This window comes from Notothenia rossii, assembly GCF_949606895.1.
Source record: "Notothenia rossii genome assembly, chromosome: 3".
Taxonomy (NCBI): domain Eukaryota; kingdom Metazoa; phylum Chordata; class Actinopteri; order Perciformes; family Nototheniidae; genus Notothenia; species Notothenia rossii.
The window spans coordinates 93,940,234-93,960,233 of NC_136901.1; the positions used below are offsets into that span (position 1 = coordinate 93,940,234).

Consider the following 20,000-nt stretch of genomic DNA (forward strand, 5'->3'; position numbering starts at 1 on the left):
ATAATGCTTCAATGAACTGGCTATTCTTTATAATATGCTCAGATCAATAGAGACAGAGATTTTAAGTTATAAATCAAGGGTTTTTATTATTATTTACAGCAGGGGTGGGGAACCTTTTTTCTTTCAATTTTTACAACATCCTCCGAGGGTCGTACAAATTATTGAACTCAATCTCTGCTTAAAAAAACTAAAATCAGAGCCAATTCATTTTGCCTTTCTTTCATGCTGTGCAAAGAAAAAGAAACCTCTTAATCCAGATATCCAAGCATGTGCACAGTGTGGCATGACCACCAAAGCAGAAAGATATGGACACAAGATGTGTGCAAATGTATTTAGTATCCATGTGAACATGATTTTAGTGGGGGGGACCTACCCTCCTCTAAAAGCATCGATCTGGTGCACTTTGAGGGCAACATGAGGAGATCTATGGATACATCTCTCAACACCCATTTGAAACAGAACTGTAAGCAGATTTTTCTTTTTGGATGTTTTACAAATCACTCCCCTTTTAAACTCTATTCTTGTTATTTTTAACAACTTTTTTGTTACTGTCATATAGTATTTTATACCTGTTTTTCATTTAGTCTCTAATGTCTCATTAATAACTATAATGATCATATCAAGGTGTGCCTTAACCTCACTGAGCTGAGGTTATTTGAGCCTCTCAGGAGAGAGCTCTCTTCCACCTGGTTGTAGAAAAGATCTTTAAATTCGTTAGCATAGCTAGCTAACCAGATGCTAATAACAACAGATCGCCACTGTGCTTACAACTAAAGACACAGCAAACACTGCGGCATGTGTACGGCTCCTTATGGGTACTGCAATATTTGAAGAGCTGGAGCGGTGTTCCGATGCTCTCCGTTACTCCTTTCAGACGAGAAATAACCACATGAAGACCCTATGGTGAAGACACGTTACGCTCGTGTTGTGTTTAAGGAACCTGTCCTTGGCCAGGAAAAACAGGCACTCGCTTGTTTAATTATTTTACGATCTAGATTTCTTCTTCTTTTTTGAAGTGAGAAGTTTTCCGTCAGTTGGACGGACTAACGGACGGACTAACGGACGGACTAACGGACGGACCCCCCCCCCCCCCAAAACGAAAACTCTTCGGTTCTCCACGAATTACACAAGTCACCCAAAGCAGCGTTAAAAAAGCGGGAGGCGCCGAAAAGCGACTAATTTGCATCACTGACACTTCATTCTGCTTCACTCTTTCACCAAACAACCGCGGATGTCTTGAAAGACTCTTTCGCTAAAGATTTTGAAGATATCCGCGTTCTTGTGACTCGTAAATACTACGCTTCCTATGTTTTAATGCGGACTGCGTTCACACCAGCGATGAACCGCTCCAGAGTTTCCAAGCAAGCGCTCCGAGACCACCTATTTTAGCGGACCAGAGTCCGGTTGTTTAGTTCACTTAAGAGGTCTCGGACTGCGTTCACACCGACCCAAATGAACCGCACCAAGCGGCTAAACGCACCAGGGTTCGATTCAACCGGACTACACAAGGCTGGTGTGAATGCACCAAGGATAATCTGGTGTTTTTGAGTTGATGAGTAGTGCAGATATCACTGTCAAATCAATCGACATTAGAGAGAATACTTACTTCCGGATGTGACATTCTCTATACTAAGCAACTACTGTGACAATAAATGACAAATATATGTAGAAAATAAACGTATTTGAGTTACGTCCAAAACAAACGTAATGTGGGAGCAAATAAATGTCTAGCTTAACTTAATCGAGAATGCAGTTTAGTTCAGTGGGAACGTAATTTTGAGGAAACAGGGTTGCAGTCGATGGATTATGTAAAATAATTTGGTAAAATCTCCATTAAAATGTGTGAAAGAAGGCGGGAAAAAACTAGAGATGTCCCGATCCGATCACGTGATCGGGGATCGGAGCCGATCACGTGATTTTCAAAAGATCGGAATCGGGAGAAAAAAATCGGGGATCAGGATTTTTTTTTTTTTTTTTAAATACTTTTTTTACATTTTTTATTCAATGTTACAAAACAAAAATGACCATGTTCAAGTCTTAAAGTCATCCTGAGGCCTTAGTTTTGGTTTCAAATGACACAACATCATGTATGTGTTGCTTCTTTGGGGCTTGTTTTCATAGACCTGCTTATTTCTCTCAAATCTGGCAACAGAGTGGGCGCAGTGTCTAACTGTAGCAGTAAGCTAACGAGTACTGATAAGCTTTATTTTGTTTTGATCCAATGCTGCACAACTGAACTGATCCAATGCTGCTGTGAAAGAAAGAAGCTATATCCATGTTGGATAAAATATCCAATTTAAATAAAAAAATAACCTTAAGGGACAACTTGAATGCTTTTTTTTCTCTTAATGCATTGCATAAAGATCGGATCGGGAAAAATCGGTATCGGCAAATTGTCAAAATCAAATGATCGGAATCGGATCGGGAGCAAAAAAAGGTGATCGGGACATCCCTAGAAAAAACCCAACATTTAGGGCAAATGCATGAATTATACTTCACTTGTTGTATTATTCCATGATACCTTTCTATTTCTAGATCAGTGGTGTCTGTTGTTCGCAAGCATCATTAAAAGAGACTGTCTGCTTGTTCCTTCCTTCCTTCCAGATAGAAACAGAACAGAAAGTAGCTCCACTCGGTGACAGTAATTACTGTGAATGAGGAACACTGAACTTTGACAACATCTAATCACCTCGAAACCTCAGCCATGCTTCACTTGATGGGGGTTTTATTTAAAATAGGGCAGTGACTTCTTCAAAAAACTATTCAATCTTAAGTTTGGTTTGTTCAGTTTCAATTGCAGGGTGCAAGACTTTATATATAAATAACATCCACTTTATGTAGGCCGTGCCTCACAGGAAGAAGGTAATCTACCCTCTAACTCTTAGACTGTGTGGCCAGCCGTTCACCTCATGTTTCCACATTGTCCACAGGTCAGCACTGTAAGTTAAACAAATAATAATGCTAATTTAAATTATGTTAACCACCTATTTGGGAATAGAAGCTACCTAGATAGCAAACATGTGCTAGAGAACTATAGATCGATAGCCACGTTACATCAAAACAAATACAGCCGTACACCAACAACCCAAAATCAGTTATTCTGCAACATCCACTTCTTCATGTCTCTTCTACATCAACATGTGTCCCCTCTTCTCCATGTCTCTTCTACATGAACATGTGTCCCCTCTTCTTCATGTCTCTTCTACATCAACATGTGTCCCCACTTCTTCATGTCTCTTCTACATCAGCACGTGTCCCCTCTTCTTCATGTCTCTTCTACATCAACATGTGTCCCCTCTTCTTCATGTCTCTTCTACATCAACATGTGTCCCCACTTCTTCATGTCTCTTCTACATCAGCACGTGTCCCCTCTTCTTCATGTCTCTTCTACATCAACATGTGTCCCCTCTTCTCCATGTCTCTTCTACATCAACATGTGTCCCCTCTTCTCCATGTCTCTTCTACATCAACATGTGTCCCCTCTTCTTCATGTCTCTTCTACATCAACATGTGTCCCCTCTTCTTCATGTCTCTTCTACATCAACATGTGTCCCCTCTTCTTCATGTCTCTTCTACATCAACATGTGTCCCCTCTTCCTCATGTCTCTTCTACATCAACATGTGTCCCCTCTTCTTCATGTCTCTTCTACATCAACATGTGTCCCCTCTTCTTCATGTCTCTTCTACATCAACATGTGTCCCCTCTTCTCCATGTCTCTTCTACATCAACATGTGTCCCCTCTTCTTCATGTCTCTTCTACATCAACATGTGTCCCCTCTTCTTCATGTCTCTTCTACATCAACATGTGTCCCCTCTTCTCCATGTCTCTTCTACATCAACATGTGTCCCCTCTTCTTCCTGTCTCTTCTACATCAACATGTGTCCCCTCTTCCTCATGTCTCTTCTACATCAACATGTGTCCCCTCTTCTCCATGTCTCTTCTACATCAACATGTGTCCCCTCTTCTTCACGTCTCTTCTACATCAACATGTGTCCCCTCTTCTTCATGTCTCCTCTACATCAACATGTGTCCCCTTTTCTTCATGTCTCTTCTACATCAACATGTGTCCCCTCTGTGGAAAGAGACTCTGAAAGTTTCAGGAACAAAGATTCTCTCTCTTTTTGATCCATTTCTATAAAAACCTGTCTAAAAAGGAGTTGATCTGATTGGTCGTAAGCTCGCACTTTGCCCGTCCACACAGCGGCGTGCGTTATCGCTTGCCGGCGGGCGTGTCTGAAGCCCGACCAACAACCAATCACCTAAATCTCCCGCCCCGAACACACAAGCAGCGGTTTGATTGGCTAGAGTTTGTACTGGCATATGATTCGATTGGCTGACGCTTCCGTCGAAGCTTCAAAAGTTGAACATTGCTACGCTTTGCTCCCACAATGCAGTTCGGCAAAGCGTGACGTCACCCCATTCAAAGTGAATGGGCAGAAGCGTTGAAGCTTCAACGCACGCCGCTGTGTGGACGGGCCGTTACCTGCTTCTGAGCTTGTTTACACAGGCCTACAAAATAGTCCGTGTTCTTATTTTTAAAGTGCAGTGTTTCATTTGGAGACGTTAAAGCTTGTTGGATTTTATTTGCAGTTACTTAATTATATTTTTGGATTGATTAAGTGAAACTGGAATTCAGTCTTTAGGTTAACTTGTCTTTGTACATTTCTACACTGGACTTTTGTTTCCCATCCTGTCAGTTAGAGCAGTGGTTCCTAACCTGGGGGGCGCGCCAAAGATCGCAGGGGGTGTGCCAGGCCTCAGGTGATTTGAGGCCAAATATCATATTTAGACTTTTTTTTTTTTTTTACATATAATTGTAACAAGATTGTCACTAAAAGCCTTGTCTCTACATTGCAATAAAATATTTTTAAAAATCTATTAATTAATTTTAATAAAAAGTCAAGCTAGTAGCTAATAAAGGCATAAAAAGACAGAAATGTATAATTCTTTCTTTAATAGAAATGTTTCTTCTGCCCGTAAAGTGTCCAAACCAGGCTGTCTGGATAAGCGCATTTTTAAAACATAGTCATGGTCCATGCCGGTTCCAGTTTATTTGTCTCAGTCGCTCCGATCAGATCGTTCTCCTCCATTTTGTAGATTATTTACGACTTTTGAATCCACATAAACACATCGGCAAAATCCAGCTTACTTTGAGCATGTGTTTTAAACAGTTTAATCCCTTTGTGAATTGTTTCCACTTCCGCCGTCCTTTAATTTCTTCATGCAGCGGGAATCCAAATGAATGAATCCTGAGTCCAATAACCATCAAAGTCACTCCAATAGTGCTTTCATCCTCCTTTATAAAATACTTCACAGTAGTTGTAGCATTTTTGAGACTTTTAAACTTTAATTACCGCTGTCGCACCCCCCCCCCCCCCCCCCCGTGTGCGTGTGGGTGGGGGGGGCGCAACTTCCAACAGGAGTCATTTGGGGGGGCTCTTGGGAAAAAAGGTTGGGAACCCCTGAGTTAGAGTTATTATAAGCATGAGCTGAGGTCTCTTGAAGTAGAGGTTTATAGTTGCAGTATGAGATGACGCATCCTTTTCAAAGCTTATACAGCTTTTTAAAGTTCATTTTCTCTTCTCTGACTTTTGGAATTATTTTGAGGCTTTTCCTCACAAACCTCCCTCACCTCCAGGCTCTTAATGATGAGAATATTCAGACGTTACAGATGTTCGTCAGAGGCTGATAGATATATAACAGAAGATCACATCAAACTGAAACACAAATCATTTCCATACTGCCAACACGTGTTAGAAACCAAGCTTTAAAAGATGTTCTGTTCTGTTCCTCCTCCTGGATGGCACAATCCCTGCCTTTAGGTTATTCCACTTTATTTTTATATTTTCTGGTTGTATTTCAGCCTCTGAGCACCTGTGAGTCAGCTCGGCCTCCCACACTCTGTCAGCACATCTATCTCCAGCGTCTCCTGCGGATTGGGCTCTAAAAGTAGTTTGATGACTAACTCTAACGCTAACATCCAGAGAGTAGCTGTCACGTGAAACCCTGCAAACACTTTGGGCCAGAGTTGGGAAGAAGTGGAGTACAAATACTTTGTTGCTGTACTTAAAGGTCCCATGACACGGCCATTTCTACTGATCATAGTTCCATTGAGGTCGACTAGAATAGATTCACATTGTTCAATGTTCCAAACTCACATTGGTTTCTCAAACAGCATCTCTGTATAGTATGTGTATTCACTCTCTGTCCTACACGGCTTGTTGGAGCTCCTGCCCGGCCCCCCTCCCTGTGAGCCCAGTGGCCGTCTGCGAGACACAGCGAAACCCAGCCCGAAACCAGCCCGAACACACACCCGCAGCCTGGCTGGGATTTTGTGTGTGTGCTCACACACCGACTAACAGTGTGTGTGTGTGAGGAATTGGTCGCGGATTGGTCCAACGTAACGGCTCCGCAGATTGGTCCATTTGGACCAATGGGTCCATTTGGGTATGGGCACGTCACTGCACCCAGGAAGAAAAAGAGAAATGTCCAACGAGGCGTTCTGGGGCAGCATAGACAGGTCTTTCTGTGTTAGAGTTTTACTCGCTACAGGGTGTACTTTGAGGGTTTTGACTCTGCAGACCGTTTACATGCAGAACAACCTTCATAACACACAAGGGGACGGGTGATAACCAGGAAAGCACGACATGTGACCTTTAAGATTATTTTTCTGGACTTTCCTCCACTACTTATTTTTCTGACGACTTTTTACTTTGACTTCTCACATGTTGAACACAAATACCTGTACTTTCTACTTCTTACATGTTGAACACAAATACCTGTACTTTCTACTTCTTACATGTTGAACTCAAATACCTGTACTTTCTACTTCTTACATGTTGAATACAAATACCTGTACTTTCTACTTCTTACATGTTGAACACAAATACCTGTACTTTCTACTTCTTACATGTTGAACTCAAATACCTGTACTTTCTACTTCTTACATGTTGAACACAAATACCTGTACTTTCTACTTCTTACATGTTGAATACAAATACCTGTACTTTCTACTTCTCACATGTTGAACACAAATACCTGTACTTTCTACTTCTTACATGTTGAACTCAAATACCTGTACTTTCTACTTCTCACATGTTGAACACAAATACCTGTACTTTCTACTTCTTACATGTTGAACTCAAATACCTGTACTTTCTACTTCTCACATGTTGAACACAAATACCTGTACTTTCTACTTCTCACATGTTGAACACAAATACCTGTACTTTCTACTTCTCTCATTTTCCAAACAGGCTGGTTCCTTTAGTCTGAATGTGTGTTTGGTGGCGTGATCATTATTATTTAGAGTCATTGCGTGCCTATTGATTTGAACACGATCCGTGTATCCATCATTTCCTGGTCTTCTCTAAAGAAGAGGGACCAATGAAAACGTTGTCATGTTTCCGTATTTTAAAACACGAGTATCTGTACTTCTCCTTGAGTAAAGGAGGCGTGTACTTTTGCCATCTCTGCTTTGGGTGTTATCTTGTGCAGAGGTTCCAGAATTTAATTCTCTTAATCTCTGAGTGTCGTATAGCTGCTCTTTGAGATGTAGATTGATAAGATGCTCCGATTCCTACATAAAAATCTTCCACAGCACAGATAGATTCTCTCGGCGATGATACGCGGCCTTCTGTTAGATGTTATGGAACGAGGGGAAAAGCTTCAGATGCTCACTTAAAATATGCCGCTGACATTTTTATAGCTGATATTTTACTTTTCGTTCTGCTTCCCACGCACACTGAATATCTGCTGCAGCTGCCTCGTGGCAATTGTTCCCCATAACTGGCTTCATGACTAACTCTTTCTGTCCTGAATGCAGAATTCACATATTATTCACCAGATCTCACGCTGCTCCTCTCAGGCTTTCATCTTGTCAAAACACAAAGCCTGAAACTGCCTCGTGAGCTGTGATTATAAGACTCTCATTTAGGGAACATCGTGAACGCTTTGTGGGCTGAATTTAACAACAAGGGTTTCTCATTGTTCAAATGACACTCAAATCAGCCCCGTGGTAATAAAGCTCCAACTGAGGCTTTTGAATGTGACAGCATGTTTCTAATAAAGGACAGTAACACCAGAATGTAGCACTGAACATCTTTAAAAATCAAGAAATCATACAAGCATAAAATGCCAAACTCCTCGTCTGTGAGGACTCGCTCTGTTTCATGTCATGTGCATTTCACTTTGAGTTACATTTGAGTTTTTCAACTGTTTGTTATGGTGGCTGTCAGGTGCAAATGCAATACAATGATCAAAACACGTCCATCAGGAGAAACGTGCAGATATAAGGATGCAGATATAAAAACCCAAATGTTCCAAAACCCAAATGTTCCACATGAAGAAACATCTTCAGCAACTTGTTGAGGAAACATGCGCAGCGTTTACTAAAAGACAAAACGCTGCAAGAAGCTCAACACAACGGAGACCCGGGGACACTAAAAAGTGACGCACACGGTGGGAGACCAGGGACCTCATTTATAACGCCGTGCGTAGGATTCACGCGGGAAGGTTGCTTACGTAGTAGAAATCCAAAAGATAGGTACAAAAATGTTCCGACATTTTCCGATTCACCAAACATTGCGTACCGGCGAGGAAAGTGCGTACGAGACTTCCTACGCCGGTTTCCCTTTATAAATCACAACCGACTCGAAATGCGGTGCAGCTTTTGCAGGCTTCACGTAACGCCCATATTTGCCTATATATAGTCAAAGAAACGCCCTTTCATTCATTCATTCTGACTGACTGCATGGAGAAGATCGCAGGAAATGAGGACAGAACAGCTAAAAAAGACATTTCACACACCGTGTCAGATTCTGGTTATTTTCGGGAGGTCGAGATAAATCATATTGTTTAGTGGATGTAGTTAGAACCAGAGCAGCAGCATGGAGGTCGGATCGTCACCAAAATAAATAAATAAGTGGTCCGAAAAAGGTTAATGACAAAAACAATACACATAGCCTTCCTCAGGCAGTGTGTTTGTACCGGGGACAGGAGACCCCCCCCCCTTGATGAGAAACTCTAAGAAATTATCGGGGAATCCCTCCGGAGTGGAGTCATGACGACTGGATCTGAATTATGTTTTTGTATTTGGTGGTTTGTGTCCCAGCTGTCGATCAGCTGTGCGCAGCGTCTCCACTGCAGCCTGTGCATCTCAACCCCGCCCCCCCCCCCCCCCCCCCCCCCCACCGCAGCAACTCTATATCCACCAGTTAAAGGAAATAAAACTAATGTGTTGTGTTATATTAGCTGTACAATTGACCACATATGGTGCTCTTAGTTTCCATACCTCCTGTGTTTTACGAGCGACTTATCAAGTCTTGGCAAACAGCATAAAACAAGATTAAACATGTATTAAATATAAAACCATGCTCGTATCTACATCCTATAGAAATGCAACACGGCGTCAGTTTAGACGTAATCCTGTCCTCCTGCTTACCGCATCATTTATGAGAAAACATTTCATAACATTAACACAACATATCCGAGGTGGTTTTAAATAACATATCCGTATTTATTTATTTCTCCCAGTTATGTTTTTGTGTGCACTGAGGAGTCTCAAACAGGCGTTTGTTTAATCATTTTAAGATTGGCTTTGATCAATTTGTGAAAATGAATTCTTCATATATGACGAATGAGTGGTAACATTTTATTTATGGTATTATTTCCACATATTTCTCTCCATTCTTCCTTCTGCCAACGGTGTCGCAGCTTCTCGTCTCTCCCGTTTTTGTGCTTAGTGCGTACGCATGGGTTAGAGTTTGCGTGGAGGACCGCAAGTTTTTCCGTCAAGTTAGTAGTTTATAAATCGCAAACATTGCGTAAAAACTGGCGCACGCCATTTTTTGAGCGTATATCCTTTTATAAATGAGGCCCCTGGGGACACTAAAAAGTGACGCACACAGCTGGGAGTCCAGGGGACACTAAAAAGTGACGCACACAGCTGGGAGACCAGGAGACACTAAAGAGTGACGCACACAGCTGGAGACCAGGGGACAATAAAGAGTGACGCACACAGCTGGAGACCAGGGGACACTAAAGAGTGACGCACACAGCTGGGAGACAAGGGAGCACTAAAGAGTGACGCACACAGCTGGGAGACCAGGGGACACTAAAGAGTGACGCATACAGCTGGGAGACCAGGAGACACTAAAGAGTGACGCACACAGCTGGAGACCAGGGGACAATAAAGAGTGACGCACACAGCTGGAGACCAGGGGACACTAAAGAGTGACGCACACAGCTGGGAGACAAGGGAGCACTAAAGAGTGACGCACACAGCTGGGAGACCAGGGGACACTAAAGAGTGACGCACACAGCTGGGAGACAAGGGAGCACTAAAGAGTGACGCACACAGCGGGGAGACAAGGGAGCACTAAAGAGTGACGCACACAGCTTGGAGACCAGGGGACACTAAAGAGTGATGCACACAGCTGGGAGACAAGGGAGCACTAAAGAGTGACGCACACAGCTGGGAGACCAGGGGACACTAAAGAGTGACGCACACAGCTGGGAGACCAGGAGACACTAAAGAGTGACGCACACAGCTGGAGACCAGGGGACAATAAAGAGTGACGCACACAGCTGGAGACCAGGGGACACTAAAGAGTGATGCACACAGCCGGGAGACCAGGGGACACTAAAGAGTGATGCACACAGCTGTGCAAACTGTCTAGAGAGCGTCGAGGTCATTTATGATCAAATGACTAAATGGTTCTAGATTATTTATTTTTGTATCGTCTTTTTTTTTGCACCTACGAGTCAAATGATCTTCCACTGACTCATTAAACTCCTCTGTTCCCCTGTAGGTGGCGCTGTCGGTGGCTGCAGAGTTCTGGGAGCAGGGAGACCTGGAGAGGAGCGTCCTGGAGCAGACCCCCATTGTGAGGAGACCCTAAAACCAGGTTTTATAGAGACCCAGAGGGGGAATATAACAAAGTTCTGAAGTACACATTTGAGTAACTTATACTCTGGTACTTCTACTTTTACTCAAGTACAAGATCTGAGTACTTCTACTTTTACTCAAGAACAAGATCTGAGTACTTCTACTTTTACTCAAGTACAATATCTGAGTACTCAAAAACAAATCTCAAGTAAAGTACCAGTCCCTCAAAGGTCTGATAGTACCTATCGTACAGAAGTAGAACGTTGAGTAAAAGTACACCGTTAGATCCCAGATGAGTGAGTAATGAGTGTGCGGAATGCTTTGGCAATACTATGTTTAAAACGTGGTCATGCCAATAAAGCCCCTTTGTATTGTATTTAGTAAAACTTTGAGAGGAAAAACAGAGGATTTGGTGGACAGGACAGATGGGTATTAATCAGACGAGTCTTCTTCTGTTTGGGATGGAGAGCAGAACAAGAGACAGACTCACGGCTGAAAACAGAATGAAAGGACAGATTCAGTTCCCTGAGCGGAGCTGATGCTCAGGCCATTAAGTGGAGCAGTGAAATAGAGAGAGAGTCGCCTCGTGTCCTTCAACATCCCACTCTCTCTCACCTCACAGTTTAATAGCCTCTGTGTCGGCGGGGAGGACGTTTCATTTGATCAGTTTGTTTTCTTCTGCTGTGACTCACAGAACACTTTGCAGAGGCTCAAACTATGTTCTCAAATGTAGGTGGGCGATTACAGCCAGCATGAAGTTCCTTTATAGCCCAACATTAGCCACCTTTAGCTTAGCGGTGGTGACGTGAAGTCATGTGACCGTGCTGTAGTTCCTTTATAGCCCAACATTAGCCTCCTTTAGCTTAGCGGTGGTGACGTGAAGTCATGTGACCGTGCTGTAGTTCCTTTATAGCCCAACATTAGCCACCTTTAGCTTAGCGTGGTGACGTGAAGTCATGTGACCGTGCTGTAGTTCCTTTATATCCCAACATTAGCCTCCTTTAGCTTAGCGTGGTGACGTGAAGTCATGTGACCGTGCTGTAGTTCCTTTATAGCCCAACATTAGCCACCTTTAGCTTAGCGTGGTGACGTGAAGTCATGTGACCGTGCTGTAGTTCCTTTATAGCCCAGCATTAGCCACCTTTAGCTTAGCGGTGGTGACCTGAAGTCATGTGACCGTGCTGTAGTTCCTTTATAGCCCAACATTAGCCTCCTTTAGCTTAGCGGTGGTGACGTGAAGTCATGTGACCGTGCTGTAGTTCCTTTATAGCCCAACATTAGCCTCCTTTAGCTTAGCGGTGGTGACGTGAAGTCATGTGACCGTGCTGTAGTTCCTTTATAACCCAACATTAGCCACCTTTAGCTTAGCGGCGGTGACGTGGGTTAGGGTTAGCTTCCAATCGGTGCTAAATAGCTTTAGCTACGTAGCATGTTTCTGTTGGACTATATCCTAACAACGTTATACTTTTGTAAAGCGCTTTGAATTCCCTTATGTTGAAATATGCTGTATTAATAAACGTACCTTGTTTATGATACGATAGGATAATACTTTAATGGGCAGATCAAGTCTGAAATTTGACTTGCATCACAGCAGCTCCATGTGTAACATTAACAGACAAATATCAAGTTGTTTCCATAAAGAGATGAAGATGCATGTGCTCAGCAGTCGAGTTGATGAGTGTTTTTAACACATTTCTCTCTCTCCTCTCCAGCCCATGATGGACAGAGGCAAGTCAGACGAACTGCCGAAGATGCAGTGTGGCTTCATCGACTTCGTTTGTGCTTTTGTGTACAAGGTCAGACATCACACACCTGCTTTTAACCTAGCCAACACTCGCTGCTATAAACACCTGTAGCTGCATTGTTCTGAAGGTCTAACACCTGTAAAGTCTGACATAGGAATTGATTTTAACTTGACATGTTGCTGGGTGACTTAATTTCAAAATGGCTTAGGTGTTGAAAATCGACTTTCCTCACACCCTCTGATTCAAGTTTCAAGTCGTTAACACCATGTGATCATCAGCTAGTGTAGATATGTCAATGACAAACTGAAGTCCTCCTCCAACAGGGCAACATGAATATATATAGGACATAAAACAGAATAGTGCAAGAGAATGTTTTGAGATGTACAAGTTAATACACGGAAAATAGAAATATTGCAAGAAGCGTCGAAGTAAATGGAATATGATATATGGGTAAATAATTAGCACGATGCAAACAGATGAGTGTTATGAATCCGTGTATCTACCGTCCAATTGTTTTTCTTTATTAAACACGTAAACTTTAGATCGTCTGAGAGGCCTTTTTGCTTTTTACCTTACTAAATGGTCTAATGGTCCTTGGAGCGAGGGGAGGGGCCAAACTCACGGAAGTGATTTCAAAACAAAAGCACTCGTTTGCTAAAATCACACTTGAATCACTACAGTATCTGGAACGGTGATTATTATAAACAAGGGGAATTTAGCGATCACAACGAAAACGGCCAAGACACATATTGAGCCCATAAAATGGATGTTACTAAAGGCTGTAAATATAATAAGCCTCTGTCTAAAATGGAAAACATTGTTAGGAGATTTAAACTATGCAGCGGTTCTCCACTGCGGACACTCAGCCGCCTCTCGAGTTTGTTTTTCCAAATCAGCTGCTCTTCATTTTTCCTGCTATATTTGACGAGTGATACAAATATTTGTTACCACAAGTTCTTAAGGAAACTGACACTGTTGGACTCGGTTCTAGTTTGACTTCTACCAGAAATAAAGTACTTTTACAGTCCCCTCCTGAGAACAAGAATGCATGTTTCTCTGCTATTTTGAATAAGTGTTAAAAAACCTTTCTTCGTGAGACTGATATTGTTGGACAGAGTATTTTAAGAGGATGGTAGACTTGATATCAGCACTACTTCCAGTCAGTACTCCGGCAGCAGCATTTTTACCCCTGGCCTGGGTAGCTGGTCTATCCTTCAGCACACTGACACACTCTGTCACTCTTGTTGGCCTCTTATGATGATGCTGCTGTCTTTTAATATATGATTATTTCTCTGCTCCTAGTTAATTCCTCGCAGATTCTTCCACCAGTCATTGCATGTCAGTCAATAGAGCTTCGAAAAATGTGTCCAATTCAACAAAAAAATGTTTATGAGTGAAGGCCATATCTAAATTATAGATTGTTTGATTGTGTAATTACAAGGTGAGAGAAAATAAATCCACGTCCTCCTATGAAACGTATTTTATTTCCTTTTCCATGTTAAATTTATACTTACTTGCCTTAGAACATCTGCATGTTGGACTACATGCTGGATATCTTCCCAGCCTCAAGGAAATACAAAAAATAAATGGATTCATAATTTTTAAACATTTATAAAAATGTATAATTTAATGATGTTGTGGGCAAACATTTAAAATTTAAAATGAAAAAAAACTTTACTTCTGAAATGATTTCTCACAAAAAACTTTCTAAATTATAGTGAACTATTAAAAAAGGTTTGTTCAATATACGTTTTTCTGCCTAAAATAGTTGAAATTGAACGTAAACTATATCAAACACCACATGCATGGCAATTAACCCATTTTGCCCACTATTTAAATTGACTTTGGTTAGTTAATACAAATATTGATATTATATATAACATATAATTGATGCAGTCTTTCTGAACACTTTTTAAAAAAAATACTGCAAATGAAGAATATTTTTAATTTTCTGCAGACAGTGCCCTAACTTACAGCAGTTGAAAAGATGTGTGGAAGGGTAAATTCTTCATGGGCTTCAATGGCTCTCTAGATAAAGGGCTTTGTATGGTTGCTTGTATTATCCGCAGATAGTGGTTTGTTTAAATAACTACTGACATTTTAATAAATATTGCAAAAAAGGGCTCCAAAAAAGGCATATAACCTGGCCGGCTTAGCCAGTTTGAATTTCTTCAAGCACCTCAAGATTCAGAGTTTATAAAGTACAATTCTGGGCCATGGATTGTGTCATTTCTCCAAACACATACAGTAAAAAGGCCTGTTTTGAAGCCTTCAAATGGTGCAGGAAAAAGACTGTACATTGTATTATACTTAAAGACAGGGCTATTCAGTTAAGAGAAGAGAAAAAGGAAAGCAAATTGTTATAATGGGTGATGTAACATTAATGACAGACATAATATGAGGTCCTTGGCACTCAGAGGGGTCAGTGTGTGATCATGGGGCATCACCCTTACAGCATCAGGACAATATCATGTGGAGTCAGACACTGGAAGTGTGCTGGAGGCGTCGACTGGGACTGATGGAAGGATGAGGCTGATGAGACTGAAGAATCTGCGAGGAACGAACTAGCGGCTCAGAAATAATCATATATTAAAAGACAGCAGCATCATAAGAGGGCAACCAGAGTGACAGAGTGTGTCAGTGTGCAGTCTACCATCCTCTTACAGTTTTTCTCGATTGCTAACACACATTTTTTTTTTTAATTGCTCAGTTTCTCAGAACACTAAACACAATTCACAAAACCACACACCCAAAGTGCAAAACACCTAATTTCTCCTGCTAAGTGAAGAACTGCACTCAAAACTACAGAAACACTTACCAAATGCACACTTTAGCACCAAATATAACACACTTCATTCATAATACTAGATCGTGTGACCACCCAACTACACACTGCTGAGCATCATCTAAAGCACTTTCATCTGTTATGGGCTGTGCTCTGTACAGAGAGGGTTCTGCAGAGAAAGATTGCTTGAGTTTACAGAAATACAGTAAATGAAGAAATACAAATGAGTTGTTGAAAAAAATCACATTTTATTCAAAAATAAAATGTTGCAACATGCATCTCAGCACATGGTCACTATGCTTTAGATCTCTCTAAGTGTGATGGATAGTTTGCCAAAACCCGGGTAGGGTTAGGGTAATGTTGTGAATCGAGTGGCCTGTGTTCATCGTCCATAACATACGCCTGCCCATACCATAACCCCACCACCACCATGGGCCACTCGATTCACAACATTACCCTAACGGCCTAACCCTACCCCTGCCCCTAACCCTAACCCTGCCCCTCACACCAGATACTGACTGGTTTTCGGACCCCCCCCAGACCCCCCCAAAAAAGCAAAAATGCACGTTTCAGAGTGGCCTTTTATTGTGCCCAGCCTAAGGCACACCTGTGCAATAATCATGCTGTCTAATCAGCATCTTGATATGCCTCACCTGTGAGGTGGGATGGATTATCTCGTCAAAGGAGAAGTGCTCACTATCACAGATCTTTTCAGATTTGTGAACAATATTTGAGAGAAATTGTTATTTTGTGAATGTAGAAAATGTTTTAGATCTTTGAGTTCATCTCATGAAAAATCGGAGCAAAAACAAAAGTGTTGCGTTTAAAAATTGTGTTCAGTGTAGATAGATGGATAGATGGATGGATATATGGATAGATAGATAGATAGATATATATGGATGGATGGATGGATGGATGGATGGATGGATAGATAGATAGATAGATAGATAGATAGATAGATAGATAGATAGATAGATAGATAGATAGATAGATAGATAGATAGATAGATAGATAGATAGATAGATAGATAGATAGATAGATAGATAGATAGATATGGATGGATGGATGGATGGATATATGGATAGATAGATAGATAGATATATATGGATGGATGGATGGATGGATGGATGGATGGATAGATAGATAGATAGATAGATAGATAGATAGATAGATAGATAGATAGATAGATAGATAGATAGATAGATAGATAGATAGATAGATAGATAGATAGATAGATAGATAGATAGATAGATATGGATGGATAGATAGATATATATGGATGGATAGATGGATGGATGGATGGATATATGGATAGATAGATAGATAGATATATATGGATGGATGGATGGATGGATGGATGGATGGATGGATAGATAGATAGATAGATAGATAGATAGATAGATATATAGATAGATAGATAGATAGATAGATAGATAGATAGATAGATAGATAGATATGGATGGATAGATAGATATATATGGATGGATAGATGGATGGATGGATGGATATATGGATAGATAGATAGATAGATATATATGGATGGATGGATGGATGGATGGATGGATGGATGGATAGATAGATAGATAGATAGATAGATAGATAGATATATAGATAGATAGATAGATAGATAGATAGATAGATAGATAGATAGATAGATAGATAGATAGATAGATAGATGGATGGATGGATGGATGGATGGATGGATGGATGGATGGATGGATGGATTGATGGATGGATGGATAGATAGATAGTTTTGTATGTCAAAGATTATTTAAATGTATTCGTGTGATCTCTTCCTCTCCAGGAGTTCAGTCGTTTCCACGTGGAGATCACCCCGATGCTGGAGCGCCTGCTGAACAACAGGAAGGAGTGGAACGCCCTGAAGGAGGTGTACGAGGGCAAGCTGGCGGCCATCGAAGGGGCAAAGACAGCCAAGGAGGAGGCGGCGGCAGCCGCAAAGCAAGGTAAGAGACTCTCAGACTGAGAACCAAAAAGAACGTTTTGTTCTACGGCATAAAATAAGTGAGTAAATACCCCACTGGTGGATTTAAAAACAGCGCTTGCTAACAAGTGTCTAAATGAGACGACTAAACATCATCACGCCTAACATTAGCCACCTTTAGCTTAGCGGTGGTGACGTGAAGTCATGTGACCGTGCTGTAGTTCCTTTATAGCCCAACATTAGCCTCCTTTAGCTTAGCGGTGGTGACGTGAAGTCATGTGACTGTGCTGTAGTTCCTTTATAGCCCAACATTAGCCTCCTTTAGCTTAGCGGTGGTGACGTGAAGTCATGTGACCGTGCTGTAGTTCCTTTATAGCCCAACATTAGCCTCCTTTAGCTTAGCGGTGGTGACGTGAAGTCATGTGACCGTGCTGTAGTTCCCTTATAACCCAACATTAGCCACCTTTAGCTTAGCGGTGGTGACGTGAAGTCATGTGACCGTGCTGTAGTTCCTTTATAGCCCAACATTAGCCACCTTTAGCTTAGCGGTGGTGACGTGAAGTCATGTGACCTTGCTGTAGTTCCTTTATAGCCCAACATTAGCCTCCTTTAGCTTAGCGGTGGTGACGTGAAGTCATGTGACCGTGCTGTAGTTCCTTTATAGCCAAACATTAGCCTCCTTTAGCTTAGCGGTGGTGACGTGAAGTCATGTGACCGTGCTGTAGTTCCTATAGCCCAACATTAGCCTCCTTTAGCTTAGGGGTGGTGACGTGAAGTCATGTGACCGTGCTGTAGTTCCTTTATAGCCTAAAGTAAACTTTTTACATCAGAAATCATAAAGCTGTTTTAATATGTGGAGGAGCATTTTGTATGGTGTAATGTTCAAACGGTATAAAATATCTTCCTCTCTGTCTTTCCTTCCTCCTGCAGCAGCGGCTGCAGCCCAGTCGCAGTCAAAGACTTGTATTGTCGGCTAGAGAAGCTACGACAGCAACAGGTTGCTTTGCTTCATGTTTATCGTCCCCCCAATGTATTTATCTCTAATCTCAAAATACCTGCTTCTGTTCTATCAACTGTTTCTCATTTGCTTTCTTTCTGCTCGGCTTTATGTATATTTACTACTACTGTATTATTCATCAAATGCACTTAGTATCATAGCATTTGGAGTGTGAGGGAAATGGTAAATGGACTGTACTTATAAATCTTTTTATCAGGTCTTCTCGACCCCTCAAAGCTCTCTACACACTACGAGTCATTCACCCATTCACACCTCATTCATGCAGAGCAGCACTAACTCTAGGGAAGCTAACACACAGGGAAACTTCTGAAGCAATAGGAGAAGGACACAGAGACACGAGGAGAGCTGGAGCTTTGATGGCAAACACTGACGGTTTATTTGGAGCTTCGGCCGGAGAATTCACAAAACATGTCACGGGCCACGGTCTGACCACACGGTAGAGACGCCACCATCAATCCTGAAGACCCCTCCTCTAGCTCCAACTAGTTCAGAGTGTAATAATCAACATTCTTCAATAGAGAGACTAAACAGCTGAGGACACTGAATCACATTAGTTGTCGCTTATGGCTCGAGGTCATCTCCACCCAGAGGAGGATGTGTTCCAGGTGTCCCACAACAATAAATATCTCTGACCGAGAGCTGCCCGGTCACAAACTGGAAACATCAACAATATGCTAGGGCAGACCCTCCTTAAGGGAGGTAGTGGGCATCTGCGTCAGAGGGCAAAAGATGACATGCAGGGGAAATTACTCCCTGACAACACACACACACACACACACACACACACACACACACACACACACACACACACACACACACACACACACACACACACACACACACACACACACACACACACACACACACACACACACACACACACACACTCACAGGACGCAGCACTCCCTCGCAGCCACATACAGTATCTGTATTAAAAATCTGAATTAAAAACCAGAAAGAGTAACGTTCGGTATGCTACGTCTGTGATGATGGCAGCACATGATATATATTATTGACTGTAGGTTTTACTGAGGAGATGAATTGCTTGTATTTTTTTTGCAGAAATTAGTAAAGATGCATCTCTGTTTATGACTTGGTGTTTGTGTGTTTACTGAGCTGTGTGTGAGTTTATTTCATCCTGTACAGTTTAGTGTCGGTGTGACTGTGGCTCAAAACACAGGATGATTCTGAGTACGGCTGCACACATAATCAAAATGTTATGCGATATGGACTTCTGCAATATCCAATCATTTCTTTCTTTCAGAGAACAATAAACCCAAGTGTTGTAACACTACGCCTGATCTTAACCCAAGGATAATATCAGAGGGGAGATTGCTTTGCGACTGGTTTTGTAACATTGATTATCCCATCCTTAACTGTATGTATTAAGCAAAGTATGAGCTAACGTTTTTACGCATTGTACAAATTCTTAGGTGACGTTATTTGCCATTAGTAGATGGTTCAGTAAGTAGCTTACTCATTTAGCATGTAGCATGAGATGGCACAAAAACGTCAAATTAGCATCATAATTAGCTTTATCAAGGACAAGTGACTAGCAGGGGCTTGTCTTTAAAGTTAGATAATGCCACCCCTACCAAAAAAAGTTAAACAAATGATAAG

The 20,000-nt window shown here is 41.7% G+C and overlaps 1 protein-coding gene across 2 annotated transcripts in view; it reads left to right on the top strand.

Annotated features, from left to right (window-relative positions):
- Positions 1–20,000, top strand: part of pde6a (phosphodiesterase 6A, cGMP-specific, rod, alpha) — a 66,302-nt gene that overhangs the window by 46,279 nt on the left and 23 nt on the right. For both annotated transcript variants that reach the window (XM_079671600.1, XM_079671599.1), the window contains 4 exons: positions 10,814–10,888; positions 12,603–12,686; positions 17,225–17,384; positions 18,293–20,000. The exon at positions 18,293–20,000 is cut by the window's right edge and continues 23 nt beyond it. In XM_079671600.1, the coding sequence (XP_079527726.1) occupies positions 10,814–10,888; positions 12,603–12,686; positions 17,225–17,384; positions 18,293–18,339 (366 nt within the window). In that variant the 3' untranslated portion in view covers positions 18,340–20,000. The remainder of the gene's footprint in view (positions 1–10,813; positions 10,889–12,602; positions 12,687–17,224; positions 17,385–18,292) is intronic.